The following is a 17,486-nucleotide window of genomic DNA, read 5'->3' as shown; positions in this document are numbered from 1 at the left end:
CCCGGTGCCTCGCACATGCTAGGAGAGCTCTCTTCCACTGAGCCACAACCCCAGCCCCCAAAATCCTCTTAGATCTAACAAGTATATTTAACAAGATTGCAGAATACAAAAGTCAATATTAAAAATGTACTTTTATTTCTGGTTACTAGCAGTGAATAATTGGAATGTGAAATTTCAAAAAAATAGACCCAGACAAAATGTACATTTAGTTTAATGCTGAAAATGGCAACATTGATGAAATCAAAGCTGACATAAATAGAAATACTATGTTCATGTATTAAAGCATTCAGTGTTTGTTAAGGTGCCAGTTCTCCCCAAACATACTTGTAGATTTGTTGCCGTTTCAATCCAAATCTAAATGAGGACTTTAAATTCAAGCTGATTTTAAAATTTATATGGAGATCCAAAGCAAATACAATAGACACAAAACAATGTTGCAAGAGAAAGACAACATTGGAAGGCTTATGCTCTGTGGCTTCAGGGATTATCATGAAGCTAGGATCTGGTGGTAAAAGAATAGACACACAGACTACTGAAACAGAACCTAGAGTGCAGAGGGAGACCTGCACAGGTGGGATTTGTGACAGGTGTGGAGGTAGTTCAATGAAGAAAAGGTAGCATCTTCAAGAGATGTTCATAGAACTATTGGATGTCCATGTGCAAAAAGGTTGGACCTCTGTAGGTTCCTTATGGATTATGAAGAATGAACTTAAAGTGGATTCTGGAACTAAACATTAATACTAAAACTATAAAAGTTCCAGAAGAAAAGGGAGGGGAGGGGCCCTGGGGATAAGAATGATAGGGTGATAATGTCTGATTCATTCTACATGACCTGTGTTACTCAACATCACATACAACCAGACAAATGAGAAGTCATCATCCATTTATGTATGATGGTTCAAGATACATCCTACTATCATATATAACTAATTGGAGCAACAGCAACAATAGAAAAAGTTTTAAGAAAAGTTGGGCTGGAGGTACAGCTTAGTGGTAGGGCTCATTAGGCACACACAGGGCCCTGGGTTCATTCCCCAGCATTAAAAAAAAAAAAAACAAAGAAAAACATTAATAACAGTCTACTTTAAAAAAAAAAAAGTAATTCTACTCTTTGGAAAGTAAGACAGGTTGCCAGAAAATATTTACAGAGTAGATGTGTGAGAAAGAACTTACATCTAGAACAATAAAAAACCATATAGAGTGTGTGTGTCTTTAATAACAAGAAAACAACCAAATTTTAAGGTCAGAAGAATTGAGCAGAGCCAGTTTCTGTGGTGCATATGCCTATGTAATCCAGAGATTCAGGAGACTAAGGCAGGAGGATCACAAGTTCAAGACCAGCCCCAGCAATTTAGCAAAATCCTCTCCCCAAAGAAAAGGACTGAGAATGTAACTCAGTGGTAGAACATCCCTGGATTTAATCCCCAGTTCCCCCATCAAAAGATAAAAAAGACGTGAATAGAGAGCTAAAGAATAAAAGGCATCGCTGGAGTCATGGCCTGTGGTAGATTGTTTGCCTGGCATGTGTGAGGCCCTGGGTTCAATCCTCAGCACCACATATAAACAAACAAAAGATCCATTGACAACTAAAAATTGAAAAAAAATAAAAGATATATATATATAGAGAGAGAGGTGTGTGTGTCTGTGTATACACACACACACGCACGCACGTAAATAAATACATGAAAATTGATCAACATCCTTTGTCATTTATGAGATCCGAGTTAAAACACATTGAGATACCATGCATACCCTTTGAAGAAGGTATGTTTCCTGTGGCTGTAAACAAATGCCCTCACACTTTGTGGCTTTTAACAACAATAATTTATTCTGTCACAGTTCTGATTGCCAGAAGTCAAGATTGGGTTGAGCAGGGATGCATTACCTGGTGGTGCTGAGAGAGACCATTCCTTGCCTATCCCATCTTCTAGTGACTCTTGGTACTGCTTGGCCTCTGGTCACTGCCTACCTTCGTATTGCCTTCTCTTCTAGAAGGACGCTTGGGATGACATTTAATCCCCCTGCAAAATCTAGTACTGTCTTCTCAACAGCCTCCATTGATCACCTCTTCAAAGGCCCTTTTCTACTAAGGTGGTGTTCACAGGCTCTGACAACTAAAATGTGGATATTCCACTTCAGGAGCCATCTTGCAGCCCTTTGCGGCTAAAATAGCCGTTGGAAGGAAGTGGACAGTGCTCAATGCTGGTAACACTGTGGAGCAGCTGAAGTCTCACACCTCATTGTTGGGCCTGCAGAGAGTGATACAGCCAGTTTGTAAAAATATTTCCCATTTCCTGTAGACAGATATATTGCAGTACGTCACCCAAGTACCTACTCCACATTAAAAATGAACCATTGTTACAATGGAAAGTCCGCAGGAGACTAGCCTGAGTGTTGTAAGAGCACTGTAGACACTGACTATAATAGCATGCAGGTCAGGGCTGGTACATAAATTAATGCTCAATATTTACTAATTGGATGAATAAAACTTATATGAATGATTAAGGAATAGTGTGTAGCTTAATGTTTCTTTATGTAAATAAGGAGAGGACAGTTGTTCTAGAAATATGGCTAAGAAAATGGAAGGAAAGCAAACATACCTGTTCCTGTTATTCTATACAAAAGTAAATTTAGAAGAAAAAATTATTCACAGAATTATGGGGTTATAAAGGACTTTTGGACATCACCCTAGGTAGAAACTATAATGAAAGCCATATTTGGTTATATAAATTACTAAGACTCTTACATGTTAAAAAATAACTATAGGGGCTGGGGATGTGGCTCAAGCGGTAGCGCGCTCGCCTGGCATGCGTGCGGCCCAGGTTCGATCCTCAGCACCACATACAAACAAAGATGTTGTGTCCGCCAAATACTAAAAAATAAATATTAAAATTCTTTAAAAAAAATAACTATAATAAAAATCAGAGGGCGTCTCTGTTCCCCCTTTCCTAGTAGTTCAGGTTCAGAAGCTGTTCTATGTGGCTCTCTGGCTGAGAATTGCTGTCCAGGGACTCTTTTCCCACATCAGTAGCAATAGCAGATTCACATGGGGTGCTGGCTCTGTACTCGGCAGTGTTCTCAGCCCTTGGGTTCTCATGCTTCTCATAGCAGTCCTGGGAGAGATGTTCTAGTGTGATTCCATTGTCCACATTACACAAAATAACTGGTAAGTGAAGAGGTGAACTTGGCCACAGGCCGCCTTGCAGCAGCAGTGGCATTGTTAACCTGCTGTTTTCACTGTTATGGAGTCGGCACGCCATGTTCAGGTCTACCCTTTTGTTTGAACTTCACACTCCCATTTTCATTTACTCCTGCTGTCTTCCCTCCTCTCCTGGAACTCTGTCCTTGGACCACCAGGGGGTGCATCCCTGCTCAACCCAATCTTGACTTCTGGCAATTTAGTTAAACTAGTTGGGATTTTGGAGTTAATTCCAGAGGGTCATAATGACTGTCAATTCATTTTTTTTTTTTTTTTTTGCACGTAAAAGAGCAATTTTAATCTTTTAAGTAGTTCACAGAGTTGATGACCCAAGCAAGTACAGGTCTGTTTGTTAACAAACATCTCAAACTAGTGGGCAATATGATGTCCCCTATATTTCAGGGATCTGATTGCTGTTTGCTTTCCAGATTTTCTTGTCACTTAATGACAAAGCTATCAATGTAAGTCATAGGAGTTACAAGGTTTAGGAGAATGTGGAGAAATCACATCTCTCACTAGATCAGTAGCCCTTTTTGTGTTTCAGGTCACATTGGCTGATCCTCAACAAAGTTTTAATATACCCTCTTTCATTTTACTGCACTTTCTAGCTTACTATCCCTTCTCCTTGTAGCCAGAGACATTGATGTCATCATTATCATGTAATTATGTAGTCATTAAGTGTTTGCCTACATGGGTATAGGGAGCACCTTAAAGGATCTATCCTGAAATTGTAATAACTAAAGAAACCTTGCTTTGTTTCAAGATTTGAAGGCCATATAGAGATCTGCCCACCAGGCATGAGTCATTCAGCTTGTTCAGTCAACAAGAGTGTTCTAGAAGCCATCAGAGGAAGACTTAGATCTTTTCATGAACTCCTGCTTGAGCCACCCAAGGTAGGTGATCCGTCCGAAGCATGGCTGGCTAGCCAGCAGTTGGGTCATTGCAGAGTGTGCTCCCTGGGAGTCACGGGACGGGCTGTGATCAGCACATGCAAGATAGGTTCAAAGATGTGTTGCCAGTCCTTCTGCTCCCACACTCATTTTTAATTGGCTTTTACTATATAGATTGTCTAAATTGGTGATTGAAATAGAAATTGAACTGAATACTTGTCTGCTTAGGAAACTCAGATTTTTGTTCTGTCTATAAATTCTTGGATCCTTATGTTCCAATAAAATAAGCGATTTTCTTCTTATAGCATGTTCTTTTCACATCCTGAGGTAAAGTTAAATTTTCAGGCTCTGATCTTTGAAATTGCATTTTCTTGTGAATAGTGGAGACAGTTGGGAACAAATGAACTTGTTTAAGAAATAGTGGGTTGAAGTTTCGGTGCGCGGCATGGAAAGCATGGGACCCGGGTGTGAAGTTTTCAGGAGGGACCATGTGTGTGCGAGTCTGAGTGTGGACAAGTCAACCTGCAAAGGAGGACGTCAGCGGTATGTGTGTGGCGTTCTAAAATACCCAGTGGAGAACTTTGGTAGGGTATCAGCAGGCCAAGTGATGTCCCTCCTGTCCACACCGTGCCTCTTGGAGTGGGCCACAGATTTAGATTAGGGTAAGAAGCGTTTACTTCTGAAGTCAGATAAAGTATTCTGTCTTGTGAGAGTCCTGCTTCTGCACTAGTTCTCCCACATTCCTCCTTCCTTTTGCCCTGTATGTTTGGATCCACTATACTGTACAGTGTGTATCTCCACGGCTGTCTTTTATGTGGGTTATTGCAATTTTAGGATACTGGTTTCTCGGTTCTATATAACATGATTTCGGTTTAACTATTTGGGGAAAGGGGAAGCACAGAATAGGTGTGTCCATACTCTCTAGTCCAGCATCTGGATTGTCTCTTCAGATGTTCTCTAGTGCTGTCATTGAAAATTAGGAGTTTCCCCTTGGCACTTAGACTTTGTGGAATCCTGCTGGGCCGTTTCAGCCATTGCAGCCACCGTAGCACATCTGCATTCAGCCTGTGTTGGGTGTAGACCATAGTGTGGGCACTCACTCACTCTTGTGGAAAGAGCTTCTATTGGTGCTTAATAGTCAGTGGCATCCCTCAAGTCAGTCCTAGGAACAAGAAAAGGAAAGTAAAGAAAGAAGAGGGTTTAGGAGAGGAGAACGTACAAAGGGAAGATGGAGGCAGGGGAAGGAGCAGAGAGAAGAGGTATGTGGTGAAGGACCTGGCCTGTTTCCTAGGTGGCCCCTAGCTTCTCCCTAGGTGGACAAGTAGGCAGCATTTGATGGTTCTTGGCCTTCAAATTCAAGACTGAGGTGCATTGTGTTGCAGCTTCTCTTTTACTTCAGGACTGAGCAGCTGACCTGATTTTGTTAAACTATGAGGAGTGTGAGCAGGCCTTGGGGGTTTTGCTTTCATCATTGCTGTGAGCACACAGTGCTAGGCAATGGCTCCGCCCACTATCTCACAGGTTAGGCAAAGGCTCCACCACTGACTTGCACTCAGTCACAATGAAGCTTTGTTAGTTAACCTTACAATTCCCTCTGGAGAAGGGAGTGAGACATCTACTGGTCTTGTTGATGGACCTTCAGAAGGGGCATTGTGGCTGCCAAGAGTGCCATTTGTCACTCTTCTCATCAGACTTCTAACATTCTGCTTCTGTCTTTTTTTTTTTTTTTTGGAGTTGTAGATGGAAAGCATGCCTTTATTTTATTTGTTTGTTTTTGTGTGGTGCTAAGGATCAAATCCAAGGCCTCATGCATGCTAGGCAAGCACTCTGCCACTGATCTACAGCTCCAGCCCCCATTGCTTCTGTCTTTAGTAATTTCAAACTATAGAAATCTCCTTGATGGACAAAGACAAGTTTAGGTTAGTCATGTTTCAGGTTTATGACACAGAGGCATGTATTTTATCATGGATTTGATACAGACTAAGGACTATGTTCCAAAAGCACTTGTAAACTCTTTTTAGTTTCTTAGATTTCTGGTCTGAATTTGAAATATTCTAGTTTTGTTTTTGTTTGTTCTATATGTTTTCTGCTCATGACAGATTGGAATATTGGTAGGGGTACACTTGATTTTTTAGAAATTTATAGTTCAGGGCTGGGGATGTGGCTCAAGCGGTAGGGCGTTCGTCTGGCATGTGTGCTAGGCATGCGTGAGAGTTCGATCCTCAGCACCACATACAAACAAAGGTGTTGTATCTGCTGAAAACTAAAAAGAAAATAAATATTTAAAAAAAAAAATCTCTCTCTCTTAAAAAAAAAAAAAAAAGAAAAAGAAATTTATAGTTCAGGGAAATTGCTTCATTATTTCATCATCTGTTAAAGCTATGAACAGTGGCTTATTTTCTCCTAAGCATAGAATTTAGTTTAAATTGATTGTAGGGTTAACTGTGTGTGTCTCAGCATGTAGACCTTTTGCTCGTTGTTTTTTTTTTTTCTTTAACTGAATTTGATTGGAAACCTTTTCTTCCTCAGAAAAGTGTGATGAAGACTACCTGGGGTGTACTGGATCCTCCCGTGGGGAACACTCGGCTGAATGTGATTAGGTTGATATCCAGCCTGCTGCAAACCAATACCAGCAGTATAAATGGGGACCTTATGGAACTGAACAGCATTGGAGTCATATTGGTAAGATTCTTCCTCACAGAGATTTGAATCGCCCTTGATGTTCATGAATCTATAACTCAGCATTACAAATTGACAGTATATATCAATGACTTTCTAAGTCTTATAAAAAATTTTGGATGTTGCTGATTGTTGAAGAGTCATTTATTGTTGCTCTGTGAAGAACTGTATGATACAGCCTTCCAAAGATGACTAGGCCCTCCCCAGCAGCCTGGTCTCATACAAATCATGCCTGCCAATTGTAGCACTGGTTTCTGTTCAAAATTTGCAAAAGGATGAGCCTTCATCTCCTTTACATTGGGGTATATCTCATGGATCCAAGGCCATAAGGTCTTTTAGCTTGAGATAATTGTTAATCTCCTCTGAGACAGCTGTTAATCTGCTCATCAGTGGAAAGGAGGAGGAAAACCTCAGGAGTGATCTGGGCTTCCCAGGCCATTGTTTGAGCTTAGAATGCACAGCCCAGCTCCAGAGCCTGTGTTTGTTCTGTCCATTCTGCCACCCACACACAGTACAGGAGTCATGAGGGTTAACACTTAGCAGGTTTCACAAGGTATCTGGTCATAGCATACATTTAGCAGATTTGGGGGGATGTTCCAAATGAGATATTTGCTCACTACAAGATTGGCGTTATAACATGTACCTTATACTTTCATATGCTACCAGGTATAAAAGCTCCTGAATATGAGGGAGTTATCTGTTTTTCAGATCATACCCAGAGAGGGCATACCTTCCGTGGGTACTGAGTGGTAAGGCCAAGGCTGAAGTCACCCAGTGGCAATCCAATACATACCATCAACCATGCCACTGTACTTCCTAGGGCCACTGAGATGTTTTCAAAACTGATTAAGTGACATATTACTATAGAACATAAAGTCTTCTGGATGTGTCACTAAGCCTATGTTTTCATATTGAAATAGTTAAATTCAATTATATTGTAAATACATTTTGTGCTTATAGAAATTGTCTTTTCTTCTGTGATATTTTTGCCTTTTCCAATACTAACATCAAGGGTAATTTGGAAAACCCTTTTGCTTTTGGGAAGATCACATGCTGCCACCTCTCATAGTTTTGCTACAGTTCTGGGAGTTATTATACTTGACATGGTGTGATGCACAAAAGCACCAATAAATACTTGTTGGATCAAAATGAAATTCTTATAAATCTCTTTGAAAATTTTCTGAACTTATGTCTGCATTAGTTGCTTTGAATACAAAGTACTTAATTCTCTGAGAAATTTATTACTGTCTTTTCTTCATATGCTTATTGTTGAATTGTGTTAGATTCCATGCAAATTTTGGCATGTTGCATGAACAAATACATTGTTTATGCTATTGAGTAGCATCTCAAACCACTTGAAAACAAATGTGTCCTATTCCTAGTAATTGGACCAAGGAGCACCGTTTTTCCTTTAATAAATCACTGTTCTGAATCAAAGAGGTTGTTTAAACATTGTGGTAACTAAAGAAAACACTGTTTTTTCTTTTGTAGGACATGTTCTTCAAATATACTTGGAATAACTTCTTGCATACACAAGTGGAAATTTGTATTGCACTGATTCTTGCCAGTCCTTTTGAAAACACAGAAGATGGCACAATTACTGATCAGGACTCCACTGGTGACAATTTGTTATTGAAACACGTGAGCTTATTTGGTTTTCTTTAACTTCCACTGTTTTCTCCTTATTGCAGTATAGCACTTTAGTATGTAACATATTGAGATTTAAGAACAGATTTTATTTAGATTTCACTGTCATGTGTTCATTCACTTCTAATAAATGATAAAAAGTCATTAGATGAACTTTTAAAGAAAAAATATCTAAGTTGGCCTGTTTTTTTGGTAAAATTGAGTTTTTAAAATATATCTTTTGGATGCTAGGTGCAGTGGTGCACACCTGTAATCCCAATGGCTTAAGAGGCTGAAGCAGGAGGATCACAAGTTCAAAGCCAGCTTCAGCAACTTAATGAGACCCTGTCTCAAAATATTATTAATTAAAGGGCTAGCGATATGACTCAGTGGTTAAATGTCCCCGGATTCAATCCCTGGTGCCATAATCAATCAATCAATAAAATATTATATATTTAGTTATATTTTAATATTTAACATAAGAGTGTGTGTGTGTGTGTGTGTGTGTTTTATATCCCTTCATCCATCCATTATCCATCCTTTGGAGATTAAAAAAAAAATAGAAATGTAAATACTTCAGAGAACTTCTAAATTCTTGGCATTGAGAGTTTGGTTTCTGGGGCTGGGACTGTGGCTCAGCCATAGTGCACTTACCTGGCATGTGTGAGGCAATGGGTTTGATTCTCAGCACCATATATAAATAAATAAGATGAAGGTCTATCAACAACTAAAAATATATATATACTTTTTTAAAAAAAAAGAGTTTGGTTTCTGATGCTGAACACAGGCCTGAAAGTTTGGCAAGGCAAGTTCGGTGATGTTGAGTGAGAATTTTCTTGAGGTCTCTGCTCTGTAAAATATATGGTGATTTTACTGGTTAGTCTCAGATTTCTTCTGAAGTTCTGTGGTTTCATGAAGGTTTCTAGCTCATCCTTGGGTTATTCTCAAACCTGGAATATAGGAAAGACTAGCTGGAAATAGCCAAGTACTGGGCAGCTGGAGCACCATCTGAATGAAACTGGCCTTGCACATCCACTGATGAGCTCACAGTAGCTGACATTGACGTGCAAGGTTTTGATAAGACATGCCTGTTTTTAATATCTGTACGATAACTTCTGTACACATGGAGTTAGTGTAGCTCAAATTTTAAAAGTACACATATTGGTTTAGATTCTGAGTTAAAAACCATACTTCTAATTTCATTTTAATTTTGGTCAGGCTCTGTATTTTTGACCGAATTTTCCCAGCTACCATATCTTGTGTTTGCCTTAGGTCACAGGGTTTGCTCACTTGGGACAGCCCCGTGGCAGTGTGTTTCCCAGTACACACTCTTGGGGGCATGGGTCCTGTTGATTCCTGCAGTATTCTGAGGGTCTGAGGCAAACTTGTCCCTTGGTTGTATGTGCGTTGGCCAGTTACCTGTAAAACTTGCTGCCCATGCACACACCCCTGTTCTGTCCAACTAGTGATCTATTTTACTGTAAAGTTTCTATGTTTTGACATTTAAGTAAATGCTAACTAGAATATTCTTTTTCTTTCTTTTTTTAGCTCTTCCAAAAATGCCAATTAATAGAACGAATACTTGAAGCCTGGGAAATGAATGAGAAGAAACAGTAAGTAAATTTTTTTCAGAAAGGATTGTTTGATTTAGAATTTGAAGGACCCCCCCCCCCATACACACACCCTGCCCTCCTTAAAGAAAGATGAAATAACTTACATTTGTAACAGATAACATATTTTTTTATTCCCCCACTCCTGCCCCCTTCTCCTCCTCCTTAGTAGAAATGTTTGTGTTGCCTTTGGAACCCCTAGGCCTTTTTGGAAGTCTATTTTTTTTTTTTTTTTTTAGAATAACGTGGAATGAAGAGTCATGAAGTCAAGTCCTTCTTGATGGTGGTTAGCTTAGCATGTTTGTCTTACCTCAACTCAGTACATCAGGTTCCCATTCTCACTGTAGAGTTCAGTTCCTGGGTACATGGAACTAAAGAGAGGAAATTGCTTAATAGTTTTTTTCTAGAAAATTTTTTGCTAATTACAAGGCTATGTGAAATGTTAGTTGATATGTGTACGCATCTCTGTCATAGTAGCCGTGTCTGTAGTAGGCATTCCTCTGATGCTCTGGGAGCTCTGAAGCAACTAGCATAGGGCAGGTTTGTGAAACACTCTTTTAGATGCACTTCGTGTGTGTGTGTGTGTGTGTGTGTGTGTGTTTTAAAATAGTTGTATGTATTAATGGATTACTATGTGATAATTTGCATGTATGTGTGAAGATCAAATTAGGGGTGATCAGCATTTATTTATGCTGGGAATCTCAGAACTCCATTTCTTCTGGTTATTTTGAGAATCGTGATAAGTTATAGTTACTCTGCTGTGTGCTGTAGCATACCAGGGTTCACTCTCTCTGCCCTCTTCCTGTTCCCTTTCCTGGCCTCTTGTGGCCACTGTTTGACTCTTGTTTGAGATTGTCTTTTTTTAGCTCCCACATGTGTGAGAACATACAGTATTTGTCTTTCTGTGCCTGACTTATTTCACTTTTAAGATCATGGCTCCAATTTCATCCACATTGCCACAGATGACAAGATTTGATTCTTCTCATTGTGTGTGTGTATATATCATCTTTTCTTTATTCATTTATCTGCTGAGAGACATCTTGGCTGTGTGAACGGAACTCCAAGAAATATGGAAGTGGAGGCATCTCTTCCACAGCCTCATTTCATCTATTTTTGGTAGAGTCCTGGTAATGGGATTACGGAATCCTATGGAATTTCTACTTGTCATTTTTCAAGGACCTTCTCTACTATTTTGCTAGTGGTTCCACTAATTTATGTTCCCACCAACTGCCGAAATACATTTTGCCTTTTTCCTCATGATTGCTGGCGTTTATTTGTGTGTTTTTGATGGTAGCTCCCTCACTGGGGTGAGATAGTAGTATCTCCTTCTGGTTTTGATTTGCATTTTCCTGATGACTGGCAATGTTGAGGTTTTTTTCCCTGTGTCTGTTGGCCATTTGTGTGTGTATTATGAGATGTCTGTTGAGATCATTTGGCCCGCCCGCCACCCCCCCACCCCACCCCCCACCCCCATTTTTCCCCAGTGCTGGGCATGGAACCCAGGGCCTTGAATATGCTGGGAAAGTGCTGTGCCACTGCGTTTGCCCATTTTTAAATCAGATTGGTTTGCCCTTGAGTTCCTTAAATATAGTAGATATTAATCACTTTGTGACTGACTAGCTTCTAAGGATTTTCTTCCATTCTGTCTCTTCGCTCTGTTCATTCTTTGCTTTGTTGTCCAGCTTCCATTTATCTTTTATTGCTTTTGTTACCTGCTGTGCAGGTCTTACCTGCAAACTTTTGTCCAGCCCAATGTCTCAAAGTGTTTCCCTTATAGTTTTTTCTAGCAGTTTTAGTTTCAGGTCTTGCATTTAGGTCTTCGGTACATTTTTAGTTGATTTTAAGAGGCGTCTACTTTCATTCTTCTGCATGTGAATCACCAGTTTTCCCAGCATCACTTTTTGAAGAGATTGTGCTTGTTTTTCAGTCAGGTTTATTTAGGTAAAATTTTCATGTGGCAAGATTTCATCCTTTTTAGGTGTACAGTCCTAGAAATTGTGACTGAGGCATGAAGTCACGTAACAATCACCATGGTCAAGACAGAATGTTCCCATCTCCCCAGAAAGCTGTCTTGTAGCCCTTTAAAGTTGATTCTCTCTAGGGAGTTTTCTTGCTGCGTAATCTCTACTTAGATTTGTCTGTATCCCCAGGAGAGCTAGGTGCCTCATGACAGATGTCAGCTTTACTTTGTGAGGTTTAATTTTGAAGATTAACTTAAGAATTCATAAGCACTAACAGGGTTTTGATTTGACTCTGTGTGGGAGATTGGCTTTTAGTTTGTGTGGCAAGGGTCTAGTATGGGTAAATGTCAGACACATTATTCCAAACAGAGCTCCTTTTGGGAGTCCTATGTGTGGCCCATTTGACATCCAACCCCATCTCGGAGCCCATCTTGGCTCCTCCGTGCCCTTCCTAACCTTCCATTCTCTCTTCACCTCTTCACCGCAAGCACCTAAGTATACTGTGTACTCCATCTCCCTGTGAGCCCATCCTCTGAAGACCATCTGAAAGTGTTGCCCCCACTTAAAGGTGTCCTGAAGCAGATGTGTCCTTACACCAGAGGCTTGGAACACTTTGGAAGCCCCTGTCTAAAGCCTTGCAGAGATGGGCCTTTGTTCTCACCTGTGGGCTGTCCATAAGAGCACTTGGGTTTCTGGATCTTCTTTTTTCCCTGTACTGTGTGCTCTACCACATGCCCTGCTCTACCACATGCCCAGCCCTTTTTGCTTTGAGCCAGGGTTTTGCTAAGTTGCTCATGCTGGAGTGTCTGATTCTTATTGTGGAAGTAAAAGAAACTCTTAGCATATTGAGATCAGCCTTAGGGGTTGTGAGCATTAGGTGACCCCAGGCCATTTAAGATTTTCCAGCAGATACATTTTTTTCCTAGGCCAGCCTCCAAGCATAGGATGAATTTTCAGTGGCTTCTGAAAGGTTTTTCTCCCTTAGGAAAAATCGCTTCAGTTTGTACCCCACTATCTGTAATAAAAAAGAAAAATAAAATCTTTCATAGAGTTTAAAGTCTTGATACTTTGTAAAGAGACAGAAAAGTTATAGTGATGTGAAAAGTTTGTCTAAATGTAAAGATGGATCATGGTTGGGAGGATTAGACCGACCCCCCCCCCCCCCGCCCCGGGAATAAAAAGGAAGGAGGACTAGGTTTATATGCCCATGTTCAAAGTGGTTTATTGGCAAGTGCAGATTCACTGCCTGTCTTGGCCAACCCTTCAGATCTCCAGGTCTTACCTTGAGGAGTGCTACTGGTAGATAATTATTTCTGTCAACTGATAAGACTAAAATTTGATTTCTTTTAGGAAAACCAGCAAAATTCTTCCCTCCATTCTTTACTTTTACATTAGACATCAGTGAGAGGTACGTTTAAGAGACTATAATTAGTGATTGTTTTGTATATTTTGAGGAGACTGTGCTGTCTTGAGGTTGCGTCTGTTCTTCCAGAGAGTGGTTCAGGCCTCCTGGCCTTGCTGCTCAGGGACACTCTGGCACCCTCCACTCCTTGGTTTCTCCTCCTTTTTCTATCCATTGTCATTCTCTTTGGTGCCCTGTTCACAGTATTCACCAAGTGTCTGTCACGTGTGGAATATGAACATTTGTCCTTCCCCTTGTCAGGGCCGAGGGAGGAAGACGGCACGGTTACATGGGACACCTCACGAGGATAGCCAACTGTATCGTGCACAGTGCTGACAAGGGTCCCAATAGTGCTGCCGTGCAGCAGCTCATCAAAGGTGAGTTCTCGCAATTTGGGTTACATCTTTGTGGGATCAAGGGTAAATAGAAGTACTTGGTAGCATTTTTAATAGCTGTTTGTGGAGTTTCTTCATGTGTTACAGATTGGGAGATTTGAATGTGGGTCTTCACTGTTCTTCTGTTCAGATTTCTGCCATCCTTCTAGTAGGTGCTGGCTGGCTTCAGCATGCTGGAAGTGTACCCATTGTTGTGGTTAAACATTGCTCACTAAATTGTTTAAACTTTAGAATATTTTGAGGTCCCCCCAACTTATTTTGAAGACCTCTGTCTCACCTATGCTTTAAATTCCTTTAACTGGGATACTAAGGCATTTGTCAGTATTTCTTCCATATCTCCATCTTTAAAATGAGGGGTCTTGGTTCCTAAAGGACACTTCCCCCCCCCCCCACCATGTAAATTTAATCAGCTTGCAATTAACTTGAAATTAACTGCAAATGCCTTTTAATGGGAACCCAGGCCCTGAATCCTCTTCAGAAAGGGAACCTCAGGACTCTGTGGACTCTGGGCTTCTGTCCCAGGAGCAGTACTCTGAGACTTCACTGAATATGTGACATGTGATGTCTCTGAAACAGTTACTTCAGAGTGAGCTGCAAAATTGTGCCTCCCAGTGTATCCTGTTTTTCTCTTACAAATATTTGTTCAAGAGGTTATTGCCTATTGCATGTGCGCTAAAAGTTGTCACCCAGTAATGAATCCGTTCCTTCTCATAGTTTATGCCCTTACCAAGGAGAAATGTCATGCAATTAAGTGTTCTAGATTATTTTCAGGGAAGTTGTGGCTGAGTGATATGTCTTGTGCCTGTGTGAGTATGCATCTGTGGGTGGGTGGGTAAACCAGAATTGTCAGATGACCCGCTTAGTGTAGTTAGACCTCCAAATCATAGCCATGGTTTTGTTTTATCTGAAAAGTAGTTGTATATCCTTTTCTCTAAAACTTCTCTAGAGGGTTGAATTTTTCCATTGTAAATGCATTCACATGTTAGCTCAGAGGCACACTTTGTCTTAGGAGACATTATCTAGGCACAGTTTGAGAAGCTAGTCGGGTCCCAGGGTTGGGAAGTCGGCATGATTGTCCTCTCCCATCCTATGGGTCATTGTACTGATAATGCTTTTCTTCTTTTCTCACTCCAAAGATCTTCCCGATGATGTCAGGGAGCGATGGGAGACATTCTGCACAAGCTCCTTAGGAGAAACAAACAAGAGGAACACGGTAGATCTAGTACGTTTTACAAGGTTGCATTTCTATTTGTTCTTAGTGCTCTTAAGTCTTTCCCATTTATTCAGAAAAATGTAAAAGATCTTCCATTTGGCCCAGTAAGCACAGGCCACAGATGAGTATATATCTCTCTCTTTGGAACAGAAGTCAGTATTTCTTGCTCATTGTCTAGTTGGTTCCTAATTACCTGCTTTGGATGACAAAAAGGCTCTAAAAAGCCACCAATTTCTACTTCTCATCATTTCCTTCCATACCCTGCTCCCTAGGCACCTCAATAGCAGCCTCTGCCTTTTATTCTGTGGGGTTTGTGTCTTGTTTCAGGTAACCTTGGTGCTTAGAAATCCTAAATATTCCTGTGGGTGTTTTCTAATGTTACTGAGTTTACTCTCATTTTTGGTAATTCCCAGTGGGGGAAAATTTTGTACATGACTTTGAAACTCTAGCACTAAAACCCTTAACAGAATTGGTACTTTATAGCCAGGGAATAATGGCACTGATAATTTCTTAAAAATTATATTGGACTTTGGAATGTATTTTTGTTTTTTTAATGCATTAATTTTTAAGGTAAGTATTGCTTTGTTTTTGCTTTTAAAGATAACTAAAGCATTTTCTTTTGTAAGCATCTGCCAACTGATGAGGTGGCAGCCTTGACCTAGGAGTAGTGCTGTCCAGCATTTAATTTGTCATTTGAAATTCAGGTGTATTCTTAAATTTATAGAATATAATAACACCTGAACTGTTAGCTTTTCAAGTATCTGGTAGCCCTGTCTGTTGAGAACATAACTGAAAGACAAGAGGGAAGCAGCTCTGAAAGTAGCTGAGCAGCCACGAGCTGACCCATCTGGGGCCACACTCCCTCAGGGGTCTGTGCCTCTGACTCAGTGGACTGCCTGACAGATCTGGTTAGCCTTTTCCAGACTTGACAGTGGTAGGGTAATTGCTTTTTAAGGTGGATATAGTGGTAGAATTAGGAAGTATGAAAAGTTGTAAGAGTTATGAAGTAGACCTCACTATAGAAAGAGAGCTTTGTGGGACCATTTAATTAAAATGAGCCCAAGGGCTTAGTGTTTCTATGGGAGCTGCATCCCATCAGAGAAACTGAACGTTCATGCTGATACTCTGTGGGTTGTCAAGTAAAGGTTAAGGCATTTTTGTAATTGTATTACCATTTTAGTTAGTTTTGGGTTCCTTTCACTAATCAAATTGATTCAAATAATTTAAGCTGGACTAGTTATCAAAATATCACCTGTGTGTACTAGGTAGTCAGGGGTTTTTTTTTTTTTTTTTTTGTACATTAAAATTATCCTCCAGTTCTGTGAAATTAACCATTTAATTTTAGAGGTTCCCATATTAATTCCTTATTAACAATGCAGGCTAAATGGAGTCTCCTTTAAGGGGATTTTTTTTCCTTGTTATCTTATGATAAAGGAATATTTAGAAATGTTCTGATTTTGTTTGGGAAACTCTTTCTTTTAAAAGTATCCTTTGAATTACTTCAGAAGAAGAAGTCAAAAGTGTCCAGTTAACTTGTTATCAGGCTTTTTAAAAAGACTTCCATCTTGGGTGACTCAGCAGATTCCTCTGGTGAGCAGTTCTGTAGTAAAGGAGGACTTCATTGTAGTCCAGACAACACTCCGACCCCTCATGTCGCCAGTGAATCTGCCGTGTGAGTATATAGATGCGTGCATGTCCCCATGGAGGGCACAGACCCACAGCACCCAGGACAGGTTCAGCCCCTTCTGAGTCAATCAGTCACAGGCATTTACACCTGTGTTGGATGGAAGGTCACCGTGAGCTCCATCCACCACTCAAACTGGAGCATAGTTCTCCTTTGCAGCATCATACTTGGCCTACATGTAGATATTCAACATAAATAGGGAGAAGTTGCCTGTATAACAGATGGGTCACATTTGTGGAGCCCTGCTACATTGCTGACACTGTAATGAGTTAGCCCCACTCTCCGAACTTGCTGTCTGTTGAGACAGGTTGGTCTCCAGACCTCTTCAATTCTTTAGTCCCAGAGCATAAGTCCTTCCTGGAGGGAATTTTGCTTTGTATTGTTCAAGGGCTGCTGATCTTCCAAGTGTTTGAAGATAACTAGGTGTTAATCCTAGGTCACTAAGGACATTGTAATTGCCTTCTCCAGACTATGTTTTTTGCCCAAAATGCTTTCTAGCTGTTATCTTTGTGGGGTTGGGCACTGTGGGAAAATAAGGTATTGTGAATTAGACTGTAAATACAACTTGATAAATACAGGAGGCTTTACTTGCCCAAGGGAAAATAACAAGGAGAATGCCCACACATGAAAGTAGTGAAAAAAGCACTTGCCCTTCTAACATGTTCATCATGGACTTGGCAGTTGGGTAGTGGATTGCTTATCCCTGTCTCTTTCCAAGTAGATAGATCACATCTACTGCCTTTGCTTAGTTGATTTTAGGATGGCTCACCAACCTGCCTGGCGTTTATTTCAGCTTGAGTTCATATATAGGTATGTTGCCCTGGCTG

General features: G+C 40.4%; 1 protein-coding gene across 21 annotated transcripts in view; it reads left to right on the top strand.

The window, feature by feature from the left end:
- Ppp6r3 (protein phosphatase 6 regulatory subunit 3) overlaps positions 1–17,486 on the top strand; it is a 138,560-nt gene that overhangs the window by 87,891 nt on the left and 33,183 nt on the right. For all 21 annotated transcript variants that reach the window (XM_034636900.2, XM_071615990.1, XM_034636899.2 and 18 more), the window contains 6 exons: positions 3,963–4,092; positions 6,619–6,771; positions 8,260–8,409; positions 9,943–10,007; positions 13,629–13,744; positions 14,899–14,984. In XM_034636900.2, the coding sequence (XP_034492791.1) occupies positions 3,963–4,092; positions 6,619–6,771; positions 8,260–8,409; positions 9,943–10,007; positions 13,629–13,744; positions 14,899–14,984 (700 nt within the window). The remainder of the gene's footprint in view (positions 1–3,962; positions 4,093–6,618; positions 6,772–8,259; positions 8,410–9,942; positions 10,008–13,628; positions 13,745–14,898; positions 14,985–17,486) is intronic.

Source organism: Marmota flaviventris, chromosome 9 (genome assembly GCF_047511675.1).
Source record: "Marmota flaviventris isolate mMarFla1 chromosome 9, mMarFla1.hap1, whole genome shotgun sequence".
NCBI lineage: Eukaryota > Metazoa > Chordata > Mammalia > Rodentia > Sciuridae > Marmota > Marmota flaviventris.
The sequence above is the reverse complement of the archived record's forward strand: the minus strand, read 5'-3'. Positions and strand labels throughout refer to the sequence as shown.